Source organism: Oncorhynchus kisutch, linkage group LG15 (genome assembly GCF_002021735.2).
Source record: "Oncorhynchus kisutch isolate 150728-3 linkage group LG15, Okis_V2, whole genome shotgun sequence".
NCBI lineage: Eukaryota > Metazoa > Chordata > Actinopteri > Salmoniformes > Salmonidae > Oncorhynchus > Oncorhynchus kisutch.
This window is the reverse complement of record NC_034188.2, coordinates 26508160-26529861: the sequence shown is the minus strand read 5'-3', so window position 1 is coordinate 26529861 and position 21702 is coordinate 26508160. Positions and strand designations below refer to the sequence as shown.

Below are 21702 nucleotides of genomic sequence, written 5' to 3'. Positions count from 1 at the left end.
GCACTCACAAACTTCTACAGATGCACAATCGAGAGCATCCTGGCGGGCTGTATCACCGCCTGGTATGGCAACTGCACCGCCCTCAACCGTAAGGCTCTCCAGAGGGTAGTGAGGTCTGCACAACGCATCACCGGGGGCAAACTACCTGCCCTCCAGGACACCTACACCACCCGATGCTACAGGAAGGCCATAAAGATCATCAAGGACATCAACCACCCGAGCCACTGCCTGTTCACCCCGCTGTCATCCAGAAGGCGAGGTCAGTACAGGTGCATCAAAGCTGGGACCGAGAGACTGAAAAACAGCTTCTATCTCAAGGCCATCAGACTGTTAAACAGCCACCACTAACATTGAGTGGCTACTGCCAACACACTGTCAATGCCACTGACTCTACTCCAGCCACTTTAATCATGGGAATTGACGGGAAATGATGTAAATATATCACTAGCCACTTTAAACAATGCTACCTTATATAATGTTACTTACCCTACATTATTCATCTCATATGCATACGTAGATACTGTACTCTATATCATCGACTGCATCCTTATGTAATACATGTATCACTAGCCACTTTAACTATGCCACTTGGTTTACATACTCATCTCATATGTATATACTGTACTCGATATCATCTACTGTATCTTGCCTATGCTGCTCTGTACCATCACTCATTCATATATCCTTATGTACATATTCTTTATCCCCTTACACTCTGTATAAGACAGTAGTTTTTTTTTGGAATTGTTAGTTAGATTACTTGTTCGTTATTACTGCATTGTCGGAACTAGAAGCACAAGCATTTCGCTACACTCGCAATAACATCTGCTAACCATGTGTATGTGACAAATAAATTTGATTTGATTTGATTTGAGATAGAAGCTGTTTTTCAGTCTCTCGGTCCCAGCTTTGAGTGGAGACATTACTTCTGTTTTTCTTGCCCACATTTCTTTCTTTCCAAACTGTTTTTACACTTGGTTGTGTTGCGGTCACTTCTTGCTTTCAGATGTGTGATATGTCACAATTTTTACTGTTTTTGCTGTGTGAATACATCATTCTTGAATTATTCTCTAACATTCAATACTGTTTAAAGAATTACTGAGGGGTTTGTAATAATTGCATAACAGGAATTCATCAGCTATCATAGGCTACTTACTCATTTCCAATGCCTTAAGTCAGTTCTTTAAAGCATGTAGTCATCTCCCTAAATGGATCCATCTATATATATGATGTGTAGGTACTGTGTGCTGTATAAAGTTATAATGTACTATCTTAGATATGATCACAAATGTATGTACATACAGTAAATATGTGGATGCCATGGTGCTAGTCCTCATAGACAAACAACAAATAAGAGTATATTTAATTTTTTAAACAAATATGATTTATTTTTGAGCTTTTGCAATCACATGTTAATGTTGTACAATTTCTTCTTCTTCAAAAATACAGTACATGGCAATATCTTTTCACACCATCAACATATTTGATTCCACATCTTTGGCTTCGCAGTTTATAAAGTTGCTAATGCATTTCCTGTTTGAATCACATGATTTCCAGTCGAGAATCCCCTCAGCCAGAGGTAATCACCAGACTGAGTGGCTGAAAATATTATACTGTGGCTTTTTTGGAGACATAACCAAGTATGGTTATCTCCCCATATGTACTCTAACTAAATAATTATGCTGCATATCAAAATAAGAATAGAACACATTGCGAAGAGGATGTTGAGAAATGAGGATACTGATTTTTCTAACAGTGTTGATAAAATAATCATTTCTCATGCTTCATTGTTGATGCCGTTGTGTGATGAAAAAAAAGCGATTTGATAATAAAAGCTTGTTTTTTAAAAGCAAGCAACTGTTGGTGCCTGTATTATTTGATTCTGAAGTATAGAGGTCAGAGGTCATCCCATCTGAGCAGTAATAAACATAGTCATTATGACTCATCATAGGTGAACTCTCCATAACCCCAGGCTCACGAATGTACCCCTGTGGTTACCGATCTATAGGGCAGGTGGCCCAGATATGCTGCTCTAACCATCTATCTAACTAACATCTTCCTCTATCTTCATGTCTTCTGGTGTCTCCTATTGGACGATAATCAGGAAGTAAGTGCCTATAAAACCATATACTTTTTACAGCAATGCAATGAGCACAGTCCCCATCAACATGTGATGCAAACAGCTGAGATAAGACTTGGATAAGTCTTTGATCCTGTTTAAACCCTGCAACATTTATAAGTTTGAGCAATCATGAAACTTTTCCGCTTGTCTTTTTCGGCTAAAACAAGTGGTTTCTCTCCTTGGTGATCACGGATGTCTTCGATGGCACCTACAGAGTATACAGCAGTGGATTTCAAATTTGTTTTCAGGTTTCCATTTGGCAAAATTAGGCAAAATCTGACGCAAACAACATCTATCTGTAGCTTATTTGCTTGTAAGGTCGTTTGCAACACAGTTTTCAGCCGATCAGCAAAGTAAAACTGTATTAATTTCAGTTTGATCTGGGTGGTTATTTATTTTGCTCACACTGCAGTTTTTTTGGTGTGAGTGTCACGACTTCCCGCCGAAGTCGGCTCCTCTCCTTGTTCGGGCGGCGTTCTCCTCTCCTTGTTCGAGCGGTGTTCTCCTCTCCTTGTTCGGGCGGCGTTCTCCTCTCCTTGTTCGGGCGGCGTTCTCCTCTCCTTGTTCGGGCGGCGTTCTCCTCTCCTTGTTCGGGCGGCGTTCGGCGGTCGACGTCACCAGCTTTCTAGCCATTGCTGCTCCATTTTTCATGTATCCATTTGTTTTGTCTTGTTTTGCACAACAGGTTTGTATTTCCCAATCACACTGCATGTATTTATTCCTCTGTTCCCCCTCATGTCTTTGTGTGATATTGTTTGTTACGTGTCATGTTTGACGCACCAGACTAGTGTTCGTATATTCCGTGTTTTGTCACGAGGTATGTTTATTTTTTTGAACATACTTATTGTGACTGTTTGCTCGTTTTGCACTCTTGCCAAATGGCTGGAGGTTTTGACGCAGTGGCGTCCGTCTGTTGGTTTCTCCTGCCTCAAAGTGTGTGCCTGTTCACAACTCTCTGCTCACCTGACTCCGCTACCAGTACGCACATCATTGACTGTGAGTTTTATGTGAGCTTAGTGCAGTTTTGAAGTGCTACTTCACCTTGTTTATTGGTTAAAAAGTGAGCAATCATGAAACTTTTCCGCTTGTCTTTTTCGGCTAAAACAAGTGGTTTCTCTCCTTGGTGATCACGGATATCTTCGATGGCACCTACAGAGTATACAGCAGTGGATTTCAAATTTGTTTTCAGGTTTCCATTTGGCAAAATTAGGCAAAATCTGACGCAAACAACATCTATCTGTAGCTTATTTGCTTGTAAGGTCGTTTGCAACACAGTTTTCAGCCGATCAGCAAAGTAAAACTGTATTAATTTCAGTTTGATTTGGGTGGTTATTTATTTTGCTCACACTGCAGTTTTTTTGGTGTGAGTGTCACGACTTCCCGCCGAAGTCGGCTCCTCTCCTTGTTCGGGCGGCGTTCTCCTCTCCTTGTTCGAGCGGTGTTCTCCTCTCCTTGTTCGGGCGGCGTTCTCCTCTCCTTGTTCGGGCGGCGTTCTCCTCTCCTTGTTCGGGCGGCGTTCTCCTCTCCTTGTTCGGGCGGCGTTCGGCGGTCGACGTCACCAGCTTTCTAGCCATCGCTGCTCCATTTTTCATGTATCCATTTGTTTTGTCTTGTTTTGCACAACAGGTTTGTATTTCCCAATCACACTGCATGTATTTATTCCTCTGTTCCCCCTCATGTCTTTGTGTGATATTGTTTGTTACGTGTCATGTTTGACGCACCAGACTAGTGTTCGTATATTCCGTGTTTTGTCACGAGGTATGTTTATTTTTTTGAACATACTTATTGTGACTGTTTGCTCGTTTTGCACTCTTGCCAAATGGCTGGAGGTTTTGACGCAGTGGCGTCCGTCTGTTGGTTTCTCCTGCCTCAAAGTGTGTGCCTGTTCACAACTCTCTGCTCACCTGACTCCGCTACCAGTACGCACATCATTGACTGTGAGTTTTATGTGAGCTTAGTGCAGTTTTGAAGTGCTACTTCACCTTGTTTATTGGTTAAAAAGTGAGCAATCATGAAACTTTTCCGCTTGTCTTTTTCGGCTAAAACAAGTGGTTTCTCTCCTTGGTGATCACGGATATCTTCGATGGCACCTACAGAGTATACAGCAGTGGATTTCAAATTTGTTTTCAGGTTTCCATTTGGCAAAATTAGGCAAAATCTGACGCAAACAACATCTATCTGTAGCTTATTTGCTTGTAAGGTCGTTTGCAACACAGTTTTCAGCCGATCAGCAAAGTAAAACTGTATTAATTTCAGTTTGATTTGGGTGGTTATTTATTTTGCTCACACTGCAGTTTTTTTGGTGTGAGTGTCACGACTTCCCGCCGAAGTCGGCTCCTCTCCTTGTTCGGGCGGCGTTCTCCTCTCCTTGTTCGAGCGGTGTTCTCCTCTCCTTGTTCGGGCAGCGTTCTCCTCTCCTTGTTCGGGCGGCGTTCTCCTCTCCTTGTTCGGGCGGCGTTCTCCTCTCCTTGTTCGGGCGGCGTTCGGCGGTCGACGTCACCAGCTTTCTAGCCATCGCTGCTCCATTTTTCATGTATCCATTTGTTTTGTCTTGTTTTGCACAACAGGTTTGTATTTCCCAATCACACTGCATGTATTTATTCCTCTGTTCCCCCTCATGTCTTTGTGTGATATTGTTTGTTACGTGTCATGTTTGACGCACCAGACTAGTGTTCGTATATTCCGTGTTTTGTCACAAGGTATGTTTATTTTTTTGAACATACTTATTGTGACTGTTTGCTCGTTTTGCACTCTTGCCAAATGGCTGGAGGTTTTGACGCAGTGGCGTCCGTCTGTTGGTTTCTCCTGCCTCAAAGTGTGCTTCTGTTCACAACTCTCTGCTCACCTGACTCCGCTACCAGTACGCACACCATTGACTGTGAGTTTTATGTGAGCTTAGTGCAGTTTTGAAGTGCTACTTCACCTTGTTTATTGGTTAAAAAGTGGCCATAATTATAGCACAAGTGGAAAAATAACAATCTACAGCTTTGCATCGTATCGACAGAAGGCCAACCATAATCCTCTGTTTTATTAAGTCATGTTGAAATCAGTTATATACCAACATTTCAAAGATGAATGTCTGGGACTGTGAGATGGGAAGCTCGTTGCCCTCCATACCATGGCTCGTTGGACAAAGTTTATGAATGGGGTTTTTGGATGGTTTTAGTATAAACGCTGAAAATAAGCCTGTGTTTACCACAGACATCTTCTGTGTTTTGTTCTAGGAGATCATCTTCATCAGCTAAAGTCAGCACATAAAGCACATAGGCTTCATAAATCATAAAGGTCATGTTACCTGGCTGATATCTCAGAGAACTCAACGCTTAAGGTCTCAGACCTTATTTTCAGCGTTTATCCCCCAAATCCCATTCTTTCCCCATTCCTTTCCCCCATGGGAATGTCTGAAGGAACCAGAGGTAACTCATGACTGTTTTTTAGGGCTACAAGCTGGCGAGCTAAATGGACAAACAGGCACATACAAGCAATAAAAGGCCTGACAGACTTTCACTGCCCAAATAAAAGGACTAGTGGAATCAGGCTCCACTATCCTCATTGATTTCCTATTCCTAATATTTCAGTAAATATACATTCTCTCAACATCTCTTCAATTTAACATATTTACAGTTCCTCAAAACAAATCATACTTTTCTTACAAACATTAGAAAACATGTGATTCAAAAGATTCATGTTATTTTGCAGTTACAAATGAATTGGATTAAGAAAATACAGTATCAACACATGAGCAGTTACAGTGTCTTTATACATTTGCATAGTGTAACATGTGCTTCTCTCTCAGATTTTTTACATTTAAGCAGGCAAGTCAGTTGAGACCAAATTCTTCTTTACAACAACAGCCTACTGTAGACAACACAGGGCCAATATGCACACCACCCTATGGGACTCCCAGTCACAGCCAGATGTTATGTAGCTGGGATTTGAACCAGGTATTGCAGTGACACCTCTTACACTGAGATACAGTGCCTTAGACCACAGCGCCACTTGGGAACACAGACAATTTAGGCCCATATCAAAACACAAAAAGTTGTATTATATTAGAGGTGTGTAGTAACAGATGCATGTAATAGTATTTTCATCACATAATTGAGGTCAATTACATCTTATGTAGTGATTGTCATGGGAATACAAGTTTGATATGTTTATTCCAGTGTTGTACAGTATGTCTACGGTAAAGGAACTCCTCAGTACTCCTCTTTGATTGTCGTTGATATCGTCTCTGACAACAAGCTGCTGGAGCTGGTTGCCATGGAACCGTTGCTGGGGTCAGCCAGGCTGGGTGGGGTCATGGTGGGAGTGGTCGTAGAAGCCTGCTGGGACAGCTGGATCTTCTTCTTGGTTATCTTCCTCTCCTTGGCTCTCCTGTTCTGGAACCAGATCTTCACCTGTTGTGATGATGTCAGTGAATGATAAGAATGTACCTACAGTGTGAGGTGAGGTTCCTATGCACAGATAATCCACCTGTAGTTCTGAAACTCACCTGCGATCCAAACAAGAAATTCTGAAACTGATTGGAATTCTAAACAATTCTAAGTAATTGATCCGGAACTTATTCTACAGCTCTCCAATTGTCTCTCTAACACACACCTCTCTCTGAGAGGCTGGGGCCCAGGGCCAGTTCTGTCTCTCTGACCCACCTGTCTCTCTGAGAGGCTGAGGGCCAGGGCCAGTTCTGTCTCTCTGACCCACCTGTCTCTCTGAGAGGCTGAGGCCCAGGGCCAGTTCTGTCTCTCTGACCCACCTGTCTCTCTGAGAGGCTGAGTCCCAGGGCCAGTTCTGTCTCTCTGACCCACCTGTCTCTCTGAGAGGCTGAGGCTCAGGCCCAGTTCTGTCTCTCTGACCCACCTGTCTCTCTGAGAGGTTGAGGCTCCGGACCAGTTATGTCTCTCTGACCCACCTGTCTCTCTGAGAGGCTGAGGCCCAGGGCCAGTTCTGTCTCTCTCACCCACCTGTCTCTCTGAGAGGCTGAGGCCCAGGCCCAGTTCTGTCTCTCTGACCCACCTGTCTCTCTGAGAGGTAGAGGCCCAGGGAAAGTTCTGTCTTCCTCCTGATGGTGATGTATCTACTGGACTGGAACTCCTTCTCTAGCTCCATGCGCTGCTGGTCTGTGTACACCACTCTGTACTTGTCCTTGGTGCGTGTCTTCCCTCCTGGACACAAGAATGACAATGTTACAACTACACAATACATTATAATAACTGATAACATGCTTTTTTTTAAATCACAGACAACATGTTGACATTTAAAACCTGTTGAACTTTAATGTTCAGTGGATGGCCGTATAAAACATATCTTCATGAGAGGACCACAAACAGTATCAGGTCATGCCCTATACTGTTAGAAAGCCCTGATATCTTGCTTTTTGTTTAGTATTTATCTATGATTTGTATGCACTTTTTACTGCCATAGTAGTAAGAAAAATAGTACACCGTAGATGTTTTATTTCATATGCTATGAACAATGTATTCCTGAGAAATAAGGGAATAGGGCTTGATTTTCTTCTCATAATCTACATATACTCACCATCAACTTTACAATTGAGATGATATAAGATTTCAGCTGCCTTATTACTGTAATCATCTTTTTTATAACTAGTGTAGTGGTCAGGGAAAATCCAACTCATTTCCTGGTACACTCATTCATTGTTTCGTCAAGCTCTCAGCTTACATCTAATATAAAGTTTGCGATGAACACAAAGTGGTTTTGTTTCACATCAAGTTGTTTTTATTTGAATATAAATCATTTTCTGTTTGTTGTACAGCGACGGGACTATGTCGTATCGCTGCAGTACACTCAGTTTTGCAGTCGCTATGCGACTTGTATGCCTGTGATATACCGTATTGTCACAAACTGACGGTCAGGCCAATCAGCGAATGAGCGTTAAGGCGGGACTCCCGACCCTCCCATGGCTTTTAGATGACCCCATACCCAAGAGTCATCCGAGGCCAACTGAATTGAAGCAGGGTTGTCAGCCAGAAGTTGATTAATAAACAAATTACCTTAATATGCCTTGATAAAACAATTAAATTATAACAAAAGTCACCTAAATAACTTAACGTTTCAGAGGTTGGGTTAAATTGATATAGTATGAGGTGATCAAAAATACAAAAACTGTATGACAACTCTGGAAGGAATTGGCTAAAACATCCATAACATTTCTAGCTAAGCATAAAGCCTCCAATGACAGTGTGAATATGTTTCCATGACTAAGGCTGTACAATGTGTGAACAGTGTTACCATAGACTGCTGAAATTGCTGATGGTGACGTGGAGTCGCACACCGCGACGGTTGAAAACTCCCTGGCGCCCGTGAAAGCTTCAACTACCCTATTAATCATGTTAATCATAACCTCCGTGTAAGAGACCACAAAACATCACTGTGGTGGTTCTTATCACTGTGAGAGCTGTTAACATAGGTGTTTACATAGCTAGCCATTCATTCTCACTTGCGTGCGTACACACACACACATCCCTCCCAAACACACACAGCGCCAGGGATGGATGAGTCAGGGAGATGGTATTGATCCACAGGGGAAGTCTTGACGGCACAGTGTGAAGTACATTGATTGCAGCAGGGCGAAGAGGGTTGAGATAAGACCAGGAAAGTTTCCTGGAGAGGAGGGTTGGTCCTGAGATAACCAGACAAACCCCTGGCTGTCAGCCATATCTGCCCAGCCTGTCACCCCCATAGGGGACAGAGAGGGTGGGGAACCACAGGTCACAGACTCCCTGTCCTCGGCTGTTAGCTTTTCACTCAAATCTTTCACCAACCAAGGGAATAGGTGAAAAGGTCCTGTTAAATGGATATGTGTGACGTTTTGTATCGGTTCTGGGACGTGTGTGAATATGTATTCCATCGTCAGTGTGTCAACAATGCTTGTCCTGTGTCCTGTACACCTAGTCAAAACTCAAAACCTGACGTCTGCCATTGAGTACTGTCATCGGCTCAACACAATGGCTATTTGTCTAATAGGTGTTCTACTCTACGAGATGTTGGTAAATCAACAAACTGTTATAGTTCTGTTCAACGATAGATAGACTACTGTATCAGAGGATTTCCTTTGTAAATTAAGTGCGGTTACAAAATTAACATATTCTATATGTGTTTACATTGCTCTATGAGTTCAGTGGAACAATTTCTGTTCAACTGTGTAAACCTTTGCATGCAACGTGGTCTCAGAGCATTTCGTAATATTCTGTACTCAAATCTGTAGCACTCCATTTAGTACGGTTTTACATTACATTAGGTTACGTTATGAATGGAATCACGGTCAGAAGAAAACATAAAATATATTACATATTGCTCTGAGGCCAGGCTATTGCATGAGATAAATCCATGCAAGATTGTGTGGGTCAATAATGAAGGAATAGGCTACAGTACATACTCTGGTATTCAACAGGCACTAATCTCTGCAGGCAATACCCAGGTAAAGTTGGTTTTATATTAGATATTCAGTGGATATTTGGTTTTGTCTCATCAATAGTTATAGAACCAAGCATGCCATGACTATGAAGATGGTATATTCTGATCCAGGCGTGGATGTAGAAAAATCCACACTTGTACATTTTTTATTTGATATAAATAATAATATTTTGTATTTCAATCTTCAATAGCTCTTACACAAAGCATGCCATGACTATGAAATGGATTTATCAAAAAACAAAAACGAATTACATTTTTAGATCCTCCCCTTATTCAGAATATATCATAGCCCCCTAGACTTTCATATTAAGATTATGAAATGTAAATTATCAGAGAAAAATGCTCAATCAAATGGTAAATGAAAATGCTGAATTTATTTTAAAACTACAGCTACCCTATATTTTTACTAAAAGGGAAATTCAAATCAAGCCGTATGTGATATGCTCAAAGCAAATGGGATTTGGGAATGTTACCAGTGCTGGATGAATGTACATTTCGTCTGATCCCAGTGTACGAGTTTCTTCTCTGTGAGTCTGGAGAGTACTGCCTGGTATGTGAATCGAGTGACGGGAGAATTCCGGGAACGGCAGGCGAGATGGAAGTCAGTTCAGTGGAACTGACACGTATCTGTTCCATAACAGGGTTCGAACCGGGGAAACCCGCGCTGTGGCCATAATGTGACCACTGCTCCAGCGGGGCTTCGTAAACGGGGTTCCACAGACTTGTCATCTGGGCATGCGGGTCACTGATGCCTGTGACGTGATGATAACTGATGAAGTTCTGAGTCTGCCGTCTCATGGAATTTGAGTACATTCCGGTTTCTTTATCCAGCAGGTAACATGTACATCTCAATTAATTAACTAATCTGCACGCATGGTAATCCAAAAATTACAACCACAAATTCTGGTGAAATTCTTGGCTCGCCACCTTGTAAACTACGATGTACACACCTGTCGAGTAGTGTCTAGCTACACCTTTATAGTGTTGTTTGTTGGACAGGGTGACCGTTCGAAGGTATCTCCATGACGTCAAATGCACAACCAGGCGGTACTACCTTGTGTTAGCGTAGCCCCTTACATCAAGATTATTACTGTGGAGACATGTTGAGTCCTTTTTCAAAAGCGGTGTGTAGTGAATCATTTATTTCAGGAGCAGTTGAAGCCTTTGAGGCGAGGACATCACCATGGTTATTTAATCTACAAATCGATTCCTCAAATCAAAGTCAATCACTGTGCATTTGTTTATCTATGAGGTGGGGGGATATTATATTTCCTCTTACAAATCTGACACACTGCACGTTACTTTTACAGTGACCATATGGGGGGCATCAGATTGCTGCAACCTTGTCTCAGAGCATTTCGTATTCATATTATTCTGTATGTAAATCCGAGACACTCCATGTATTATGATATGCTACGTTTTGTATGGTATGTATTCATTTGTGGATGTCCATCACCAATATCATATGATATTTTACAAATTACAATTCATATGAAATGTTTTGAAATTAGCAGTTGAGGGCGGGTGTGGGTAAACAATTGGCTGACCCACGCACTGCTACCAGACATGGCATGCAAGCATACAAACTGTGGTGAGAGACACCAACATGCTGTTGGGGTAAAGTACATAAATATGTGATCTGGTGTCCTTTCTTCAGTTTTTGAAAAGTAACAATGCTTTTTGGGTTTAAATTAGCCTGCCATCTCTTCCTTTCATCTGACCCTTCTACTGAAGCAGCATTATTTCATGGCTGAATATATGGCTTCAGAGCTGGTCATGGGTTTCAGAGCTCAGCCACGCTCAAGGTCCTAAACGACATCATAACCTCCATCGATAAGAGACATCACTGTGCAGCCGTATTCATCGACCTGGCCAAGGCTATTCAACCGATCACTGCCCGCACCTGCTCGTGTCACGAATCCCGTTTCCTGAGTCTGTTTTTTGCCTGTGTTCTGTCCTGGAGTGTTTTTTCCGGCGTCCTGGAACGCACCCTGTCTGGTTGCCGGGCAATGTAGCCAGTTGGGAGTTCTGATTACCCGCACCTGTATCCCATCAGCTATCTGCACACCTGGTCCTGATCATCATCTCTCCTCTTCATAAGCCCGGACCTGACATCCATTCCCTGCCGGATCGTTAGCCATGAACAGTATGTTGTGCCATAGTATCAGCCTCAAGTTGGATAGAATTTGTTTTGTTTTACGTATTGCTTGCCTTAAACTTACCTCCGTTTGTTCTGTCTTCAGTTACTCACCCGGATCATTTACCCCATTCCCGCCTGGTCGTCGGAGGATTCCGCTTCCCCATTGGATCCACCTATTTACTCCCATCAACTCACCACCGCTGCCCGCTACGCCACCTGGATATATCTACCCATTCACATTCACTTGTAAATACATACTTCCTACTCTCCTTGTCCTGGTCTGCTTCTGGGTTCGATTTTGAAAAAACGTGACAGAACGATCCGGCCAAGGATGAACCCAGCGGACCTGGACCCAGCGGTTTGCCATGCCATTACCCAGCAGGGGAAGACATTGGGACAACACAAGACGGCGCTACAGGAGATAGCGGGTTCAATCCAGAACTTATCTGCTAGCTTGACACAAATCCAGGATCAGCTCAGGATCAGCTCAGTTTGCCGGCGATTCATTCACCACCTGTTTCACCCATCTCACCTGCCGTGTCTGGTGCGGTTTCCTTCCGTGAACCCAAGGTACCGACGCCTGATAAATATGAAGGGGATTTGGGAAGATGCCGTTCGTTTCTTATGAAGTGTGGGTTAGAGTTTGATCTGCAGCCCCATTCTTACGCCACTGACAAGGCTAGGATAGCCTTTGTTATTGAACTGCTGCGTGGAAGAGCTCTGGAATGGGCTTCAGCCGTTTGGGAACAACAGGAGACCTGCATGGCTTCATACCAGGAATTCACGGGAGAGATGAGAAGGCTTTTTGACCATCCAGTCCGAGGTAAGGATGCAGCTAAACGTTTGTTCACTCTTCGCCAAGGAGCTCGCAGTGTGGCAGACTTTATGATCGAGTTCAGGACATTGTCTGTGGAGAGTGGTTGGAATGAGGAGTCACTACAAGCGGCTTTTTACCAGGGGTTGTCGGAGCAACTCAAGGACGAGCTGATATCCTATCCAGAGCCTAGTGACCTAGACAGCTTGTTCACTTTATCTATTCGGGTAGATAATAGAGTCCGAGAGAGGAGGGAGAAGCAGTGGGGCCCATCCAATCAATCAGCAACTCGGTTACCATTCGGTTCAGGAAGTGAACCAGAACGTATTGATCGTTATTCCCCACACGGGATTAGTGGAGGGGTCTTGCCACCAGATCCTGAACCAATGCAAGTGGGGCGACACGGGCTAACTAAGGAGGAGCGCCAACGTAGACGTGAGACCAACAGCTGTCTCTACTGTGGTAGCTCGGGACATTACATCTCCGCTTGTCCACAGCACCCGTTAAACTGCCCGGCTTCAGTTTCCTCTCAAGAATCCTGTCAGACCCCGTTTTCCTGCGACCCTTATGAATAAGGATCAGAGCTTAGAGATGAACGCTTTTATCGATTCAGGTGCCGATGGCAGCTTTATTGATGCCGACTTGGTGGAACAGCTGGGGCTTTCCAAGGAGCAATTGCCGGAAGCCATTGAAGCAACCACTCTGAACGGCAGTAGTCTGGCACGGATCACTATGAGGACTGAACCGGTTAAGATGTTGTTGTCGGGGAATCATTCAGAGTTTATCTCCTTCTTCATTCTGTCCTCGCCCCATGTTCCTCTGGTTCTTGGTTACCCCTGGCTGAAGGAACACAATCCCTCGTTTGATTGGGTGACGGGTAAGGTAACTAGTTGGAGCATTGATTGTCATGCTAACTGCCTTAGGACTGCCTGTTCTCCTGCCGTTTCCAGTCAGGTCAGTGACTCTGCTCCTCCTGATTTGTCCCTGGTTCCAGAAACATATCACGAGTTGGGTGAAGTATTCAGTAAACAGAAGGCTCTGTCCCTTCCTCCCCACCGACCTTATGACTGTGCGATTAATCTTTTTCCCGGAGCCGCCTTTCCCAAGGGACGGTTATACAGTATCTCTCGACCTGAACGTGAGGCCTTGGAGACCTACATCAAGTAGTCTCTAGCTACATGTCTCATTCGGCCCTCGTCATCACCTCTGGGAGCAGGATTTTTTTTTGTGAGCAAGAAGGATGGCTCTCTTCGACCGTGTATTGATTATCGGGGTTTGAATGATATTACGGTCAAGAACAAGTATCCCCTGCCCTTGATGAGCTCGGCTTTCGATTCTTTACAGGGTGCTACGGTTTTTACGAAGCTTGATTTACGTAATACTTATCATTTGGTTCGGATCAAAGAGGGGGACGAGTGGTTGACTGGGTTCAATACTCCGATGGGACATTTCGAGTACCAGGTGATGCCGTTTGGACTGACCAACGCTCCTGCTGTGTTCCAAAGTATGGTGAATGACGTTCTGAGAGATATGATTGGTATTTTTGTGTTCGTTTACCTGGATGATCCTCATCCTCATCTTCTCGAAGGAGCTTTCTAGCCACGTTCAGCATGTCAAGCAGGTCCTGCAGCGGTTATTGGAGAACCGTCTGTTCGGGAAGGCTGAGAAGTGCGATTTTCACGCCCACACAACGTCCTTCCTCGGGTACATCATCTCCAGGGGAGAGATCAAGATGGACCAAGAGAAGGTTCGGGCGGTTCGGGATTGGGTCCAGCCCGGTACGAGATTACAGCTCCAGAGATTCCTGGGGTTTGCAAATTTTTATCGGAGGTTTATCCGTGATTACAGCCGGGTGGCCGCCCCTTTAACTGTACTGACGTCTTGCACCAGAAAGTTCTGTTGGTCTCCTGAGGCAGACCGAGCATTTCTAGATTTGAAGAGCCGATTTCTCTCTCAACCTGACACTTCCCGTCAGTTCGTTGTGGAGGTGGATGCGTCTCATGTGGGGGTGGGCGCCATCCTGTCCCAGCGTAGCTCCACTAACGGTAAACTCCATCCCTGCGCCTTCTACTCTTGTCGTCTTTCTCCAGCTGAAAGAAACTACGATGTGGGTAACCGGGAGCTCCTCGCTGTGAAGCTTGCCTTGGAGGAGTGGCGTCACTGGTTGGAGGGAGCGGAGAAACCGTTTGTGGTCTGGACTGACCACAAGAATCTGGCTTACGTGCAATCGGCTAAACGTCTCAACTCCCGTCAGGCCCGGTGGGATTTGTTTTTTGGACGCTTCAATTTTTCCCTGACGTTCCGACCTGGGTCGAAGAACGGGAAGGTGGACGCCCTGTCCCGGGTGTTGTCCAAGACTGAGGAGAGTGGGGCCAAGACTGAGATTATTCTTCCCCAGAACGTTGTCGTGGGAGCCGTTACGTGGAGGATTGAGGAGGAGGTGATGGCGGCTCTTCGGACACGGCCCGATAACGGTCCACCCGGTCGGTTGTTCGTGCCTGAGTCGGTTCGTTCTGCTGTCCTTCAGTGGTCCCACGCCAGCAAGATAGCTTGTCACCCTGGTGTTGCTCGGACTATGGCGCTACTGCGCAGACGATTTTGGTGGCCTGCCATGGGAGAAGATACCCGGAGGTTTGTTGCCGCTTGTCCTGTTTGTGCGCAGAATAAGAGTACCAATCGGGCCAGCTCTGGGCTTCTTCACCCCCTACCTATTCCCCAGCGACCTTGATCACATCTGGCCCTGGATTTTGTCACGGGGTTGCCCTCTTCTGTTGGTAACACGGTTATTCTGACCATTGTGGATAGATTCAGCAAGTTTGCCCACTTTGTTCCCCTCTCCGAGCTGCCTTCTGCCACTGAGACGTCCGAGATCCTGGATAGGGAGGTGTTCAGGATCCACGGGTTGCCCTGTGACATTGTTTCTGACCATGGTCCTCAGTTTACCTCTGCTGTCTGGAAATCCTTCTGTTTGGCCATTGGAGCTACAGTCAGTCTCACATCTGGATTTCACCCCCAATCTAATGGTCAGGCGGAGAGAGCCAACCAGAAGATGGAGTCCACGCTGCGCTGTCTTGTTTCCTCTGATCCCACCTCTTGGTCCTCTCAATTACCCTGGGTCGAGTATGCTCATAATACTCTCCCTTCATCTGCCACTGGGATGTCTCCCTTCCAGTGCCTGTACGGTTACCAACCTCCCTTGTTTCCTTCTCAGGAGCGGGGATCTCTCGGTTCCTTCTGTCCAGACCCACATTCGTCGTTGCCACCGCACCTGGCATCGGGCCAGTAAGGCCCTCCTTAAGGTTTCTGACCGGTATCAGATCCAGCCGAATCGTCGCCGTATTCCTGCCCCCGCTTATACCGTCGGAGATAGGGTTTGGTTGGCTACACGGGATCTTCCTCTACGGACTGAGTCGAGGAAACTGTCACCGAAGTTCATTGGTCCGTTTGTAGTGGAGAAGATCATTAATCCTGTTGTGGTCCGACTCAAGTTGCCTGCTACACTAAGAGTACATCCCACCTTTCATGTCTCCTGCCTCAAGCCGGTTCTCCTCAGTCCTCTGTTGCCCCCTCCTCCTCGTCCTCCTCCTCCTCGGATGATCGGAGGTGGTCCTGTCTACACGGTGCGCCACATCATGGACTCCAGACGGCGGGGTCGAGGGTTCCAGTATTTAGTGGATTGGGAAGGATATGGTCCTGAGGAGAGGAGTTGGATTCCTCGGCATCAGATCCTTGACGATGACCTGCTTCGTGACTTTTACCGCTTCCACCCTGGCGCTCCGGGTAGTCCGCCCGGTGGCGTTCGTCGGAGGTGGGGTACTGTCACGAATCCCGTTTCCTGAGTCTGTTTTTTGCCTGTGTTCTGTCCTGGAGTGTTTTTTTCCGGCGTCCTGGAACGCACCCTGTCTGGTTGCCGGGCAATGTAGCCAGTTGGGAGTTCTGATTACCCGCACCTGTATCCCATCAGCTATCTGCACACCTGGTCCTGATCATCATCTCTCCTCTTCATAAGCCCGGACCTGACATCCATTCCCTGCCGGATCGTTAGCCATGAACAGTATGTTGTGCCATAGTATCAGCCTCAAGTTGGATAGAATTTGTTTTGTTTTACGTATTGCTTGCCTTAAACTTACCTCCGTTTGTTCTGTCTTCAGTTACTCACCCGGATCATTTACCCCATTCCCGCCTGGTCGGAGGAGGATTCCGCTTCCCCATTGGATCCACCTATTTACTCCCATCAACTCACCACCGCTGCCCGCTACGCCACTTGGATATATCTACCCATTCACATTCATTTGTAAATAAATACTCACCTTCCTACTCTCCTTGTCCTGGTCTGCTTCTGGGTTCGATTTTGAAAAAACGTGACAGCTCGCCCGTCCAGCATCACAACTCAGGACGGCTTTGACTTAGAATATGTGGACATCTACAAATACCTGGGTGTCTGGTTTGACTGTAAACTCTCCTTCCAGACTCACGTTAAGCATCTCCAATCCAAAATTAAATCTAGAATCGGCTTCCTATATCACAACAAAGCATCCTTCACTCATGCTGCCAAACATACCCTCGTAAAACTGACCATCCTACCGACCCTCGACTTCGGTGATGTCATCTATAAAATAGCCTCCAACACTCTACTCAACAAACTGGATGCAGTCTATCACAGTGCCATCCGTTTTGTTACCAAAGCCCCATACACTTCCCACCATTGCGACCTGTACGCTCTCATTGGTTGGCCCTCGCTTCATACTTGTCGCCAAACCCACTGGCTACAGGTTATCTACAAGTCTCTGCTAGGTAATACCCCACCTTATCTCAGCTCACTGGTCACCATAGCAGCACCCACTCGTAGCACGCGCTCCAGCAGGTATTTCTCACTGGTCACCCCCAAAGCCAATTCATCCTTTGGTCGTCTTTCCTTCCAGTTCTCTGCTGTCAATGACTGGAGCGAACTGCAAAAATCTCTAAAGCTGGAGACTCATATCTCCCTCACTAGCTTTAAGCACCAGCTGTCAGAGCAGCTCACAGATCACTGCATATAGCCCATCTGTAAACAGCCCACCTATCTACCTACCTCATCCCCATACTGTATTTATTTATTTATCTTGCTCCTTTGCACCCCAGTATCTCTACTTGCACTGTCATCTTCTGCATATCTACCATTCCAGTGTTTAATTGCTATATTGTAATTACTTCACAACCATTGCACTCACTGTATATAGACTTTGTGTTTTATTTTGTTCTACTGTATTTACTGTATGTTTTGTTTATTCCATGTGTAACTGTGTTGTGTGTGTCGAACTACTTTGCTTTATCTTGGCCAGGCCGCAGTTGCAAATGAGAACTTGTTCTCAACTAGCCTAACGGGTTAAATAAAGGTAAAATATATGTCACCTTTTTTATAATCCACCTCTACGCAGACGACGTAGAAAAGTTTGTAAAAAGGGTCTGATTCTTATTTCTGGCACAGAGGGAGAGTCACTCTAAATCAGTTGTCATCCGGCAATACACTACTCCGCTGGTAAAAAGCATTAAGCATTTAATAAATATTGAAGTCTATATCTAAGTCGACGTCCATTAGAGCCAATCTACGTTTAGCACCAGCCAAGTGAACGCTAAAGGTTGAGATACTGTTACAATACTAATAAATCCTCCAGCCAAACCTACCTCTCAGCGCCCTATAGCCCTGATGTTCATCAGAATGTGGTGAGACATGCAGTAGCTGGCAACCATGCAGATAGAATTATACTCATGGCTCACATTAATGCCAATTCTCTACCATTCGTAATTAGAGCATAAATGTAGAGCTTTTTTGAAGAGTGTGTTTTCAGTGCAGGTGCCTTGTGGGACTGTGTAGGACCACACGTATCTTGTTTCGTTGCTGCAAACCAGACAGACAGACAAATGGAAAGACTAATGCTAAGCACGCTCACACGCACACAACAGGCACATCTGTCAATTACACAACCCACTGATGCAGATTCCAGACATAAACTTTGAGCAAAACCCACAGTCTGAGTTCTATGTAAGGCTAAAACTCTGTCATAGCTCCTTTAAAAATGTCTCTCTCCGTCATCTGCAGAAAAGTTACAAACCACAAAACTCTTTAAATAGAACACACATAGACAACTGATTTATAGTGACTCTCCGTCTGTGCCAGAAATAAGAATCAGACCCTTTTTAGTAATCCATTAATCTGCCTGTATTTCTCAAATTAAAGAGTAAATGTAATTATCCCTGTGGTTAACTGTAGTAGTCCTACATTAACAGTGTATATAATCTCAGTACTGTACATCTTGTAGACACAAAATCTAATCCTAATCAAATCCAAGTTTATTTGTTGAGTATACAGTTTAGTAGATTTTATAGTGGGTGCAGCAAATGTTACTAGCTCCTAACAGTGCATTAAAATGCTTGTGTTACTAGCGCCTAACAGTGCAGTAAAATGCTTGTGTTACTAGCGCCTAACAGTGCAGTAAAATGCTTGTGTTACTAGCGCCTAACAGTGCAGTAAAATGCTTGTGTTACTAATGCCTAACAGTGCAGTAAAATGCCAAACAAATACACAAATAATCAGAAGATAGAAACAGGGCGTCAAGAATGTCAGAACGAATGCAAACAACACTGTATCAGTAATCCAAAAGCAATCTATGCCTATATACACCAAAAATTATTATTTGAGCTATTATTACAGTGAGCTATGTTAAGAATTAAGTATGTAAATATGCAGTGTGTGTAAACTGTAACATAGATGCAATGTACAGAGTGTAGCAACAGGAAGTTTGTTTTGTAGCCTAGTACAAAAGTGTAGCTTTTTTAAATGTTATTTTACAAAGTATGGCTGGGTAAGTAACTGAAGACTTCTAGCCTCTGTGGGCCACTTGTGAGAGCGTTACACATGTCAGAAGCACTGCCTCTGGGCGGTAATGAGCTGTAATGGGTCTACAGGCAGATCCAAAGCTTTGATGTTCCCGAGCCCCTGTCTGGAATGAAGGATACAGTGTGGACTCAAGTCACAGCTGCAGACAACCTGTGGCCTACAGGGCCGATAGTATATTGTGTTACTAGGCCTATAGGACCTTGTTATATACTGTCCCTGTCAAAAGTTTGGACAAACTCATTCAAGGGCTTTTCTTCATTTTTACTATTTTTTACATTGTATAATAATAGTGAATACATCTAAACTATGTAATAACACACATGGAATGATGTATTAACCAAAATAACTTTAAACAACAAAATATATTAAAACATTTTGATTCAAAGTAGCCACCCTTTGCAAAGTAGCCACCCTTTGCAAAGTAGCCACCCTTTGCAAAGTAGCCACCCTTTGCAAAGTAGCCACCCTTGGCCTTGGTGACAGATTTGCACTCTCTTGGCATTCCCTCAACCAGCTTTACCTGTAAGGCTTTTCCAGTCTTGAAGGAGTTCCCACATATGCTGAGCACTTGCTGGCTGCATTCCCTTCACTCTGTGGTCCAACTCATCCCAAACCATCTCAATTGGGTTGAGGTAGGGTGATTGTGGAGGCCAGGTCATCTAATGCAGCACTCCATCACTCTCCTTCTTGGTCAAATAGCCCTTACAGAGTCTGGAGGTGTGTTGGGTCATTGTCCTGTTGAAAAACAAATGATAGTCCCACTAAGCTCAAACCAGATGCGATGGCGTATCGCTGTAGAATGCTGCAGAAGCCGGGCTGGTTAAGTGTGCCTTGAATTCTAAATAAATCACAGAAAGTGTCACCAACAAAGCACCCCCATACCATTACACCTCCTCCTCCATGCTTCACGGTGGGAACCACACAAGCGGAGATAGTCTGTTCACCTACTCTGCATCTCACAAAGACACGCTGTCTAATTTGGACTCATCAGACCAAAAGACAGATTTCCACCACTCTAATGAAGTTATCATCTGCAGCAGAGGTAACTTTGGGTCTTCTTCTCCTCTGAGGGTCCATATGACAGCCAGTTTCATCAAATCAAATGTATTTATAAAGCCCTTCTTACATCAGCTGATATCTCAAAGTGCTGTACAGAAGCCCAGCCTAAAACCCCAAACAGCAAACAATGCAGGTGTAGAAGCACAGTGGCTAGGAAAAACTCTCTAGAAAGGCCAGAACCTAGGAAGAAACCTAGAGAGGAACCAGGCTATGGGGGTGGCCAGTCCTCTTCTGGCTGTGCCAGGTGGAGATTATAACAGAACATGGCCAAGATGTTCAAATGTTCATAGATGACCAGCAGGGTCAAATAATAATAATCACAGTGGTTGTCGAGGGTGCAACAGGTCAGCACCTTAGGAGTAAATGTCAGTTGGCTTTTCATAGCCACAGATCATTCAGAGTATCTCTACCGCTCCTGCTGTCTCTAGAGAGTTGAAAACAGCAGGTCGAGAACAGGTAGCACGTCCGGTGAACAGGTCAGGTTTCCATAGCCGCAGGCAGAACAGTTGAAACTGGAGCAGCAGCACGGCCAGGTGGACTGGGGACAGCAAGGAGTCATCAGGCCAGGTAGTCCTGGGGCATGGTCCTCCTCCGAAAGAAAGAAAGTGAGAGAGAGAGAATTAGAGAGAGCATACTTCAATTCACACAGGACACCGGATAAGACAGGAGAAATACTCCAGATATAACAGACTGACCCTAGACCCACGACACATAAACTACTGCAGCATAAATACTGGAGGCTGAGACAGGAGACGCTGTGGCCCTATCCGACTACACCCCCGGACAGGGCCAAACAGGCAGGATATAACCTCACCCACTTTGCCAAAGCACAGCCCCCACACCACTAGATGGATATCTTCAGCCACCAACTTACCATCCTGAGACAAGGCCCAGTATAGCCCACAAAGATCTCCGCCACGTGACAACCCAAGGGGGGGACGCCAACCCAGACAGGAAGATCACGTCAGTAACTCAACGCACTCAAGTGACGCACCCCTCCTAGGGACGGCATGGAAGAGCACCAGTAAGCCAGTGACTCAGCCCCTGTAATAGGGTTAGAGGCAGAGAATCCCAGTGGAGAGAGGGGAACCGGCCAGGCAGAGACAGCAAGGGCGGTTCGTTGCTCCAGAGCCTTTCCGTTCACCTTGACACTCCTGGGACAGACTACACTCAATCATATGACCCACTGAAGAGATGAGTCTTCAGTAAAGACATAAAAGTTGAGACCGAGTCTAACTCTCTCACATGGGTCG

The 21702-nt window shown here is 45.0% G+C and overlaps 1 protein-coding gene across 1 annotated transcript; it reads right to left on the bottom strand.

Moving 5' to 3' along the window:
- Window positions 1–5923: 5923 nt before the first annotated feature.
- Window positions 5924–10372, bottom strand: LOC109905946 (homeobox protein CDX-1-like). Its single transcript, XM_020503592.2, has 3 exons — window positions 10033–10372; window positions 7139–7287; window positions 5924–6522 (listed from the first exon to the last, which is right to left on the bottom strand). Exons 1-3 carry the CDS (start codon window positions 10370–10372, stop codon window positions 6322–6324), a joined length of 690 nt encoding a protein of 229 aa, XP_020359181.1. The 3' UTR covers window positions 5924–6321.
- Window positions 10373–21702: the final 11330 nt, after the last annotated feature.

Excerpts from the sequence above, each read along its gene's own strand:
- LOC109905946 (XM_020503592.2), bottom strand. The coding sequence starts at position 10,372 with ATGTACTCAAATTCCATGAGACGGCAGACTCAGAACTTCATCAGTTAT. Across the intron at positions 7,288-10,032 it reads TGTACATTCATCCAGCACTG|GAGGGAAGACACGCACCAAG; the intron begins GTAACATTCCCA and ends TCTTGTGTCCAG. Across the intron at positions 6,523-7,138 it reads TCTACCTCTCAGAGAGACAG|GTGAAGATCTGGTTCCAGAA; the intron begins GTGGGTCAGAGA and ends TCATCACAACAG.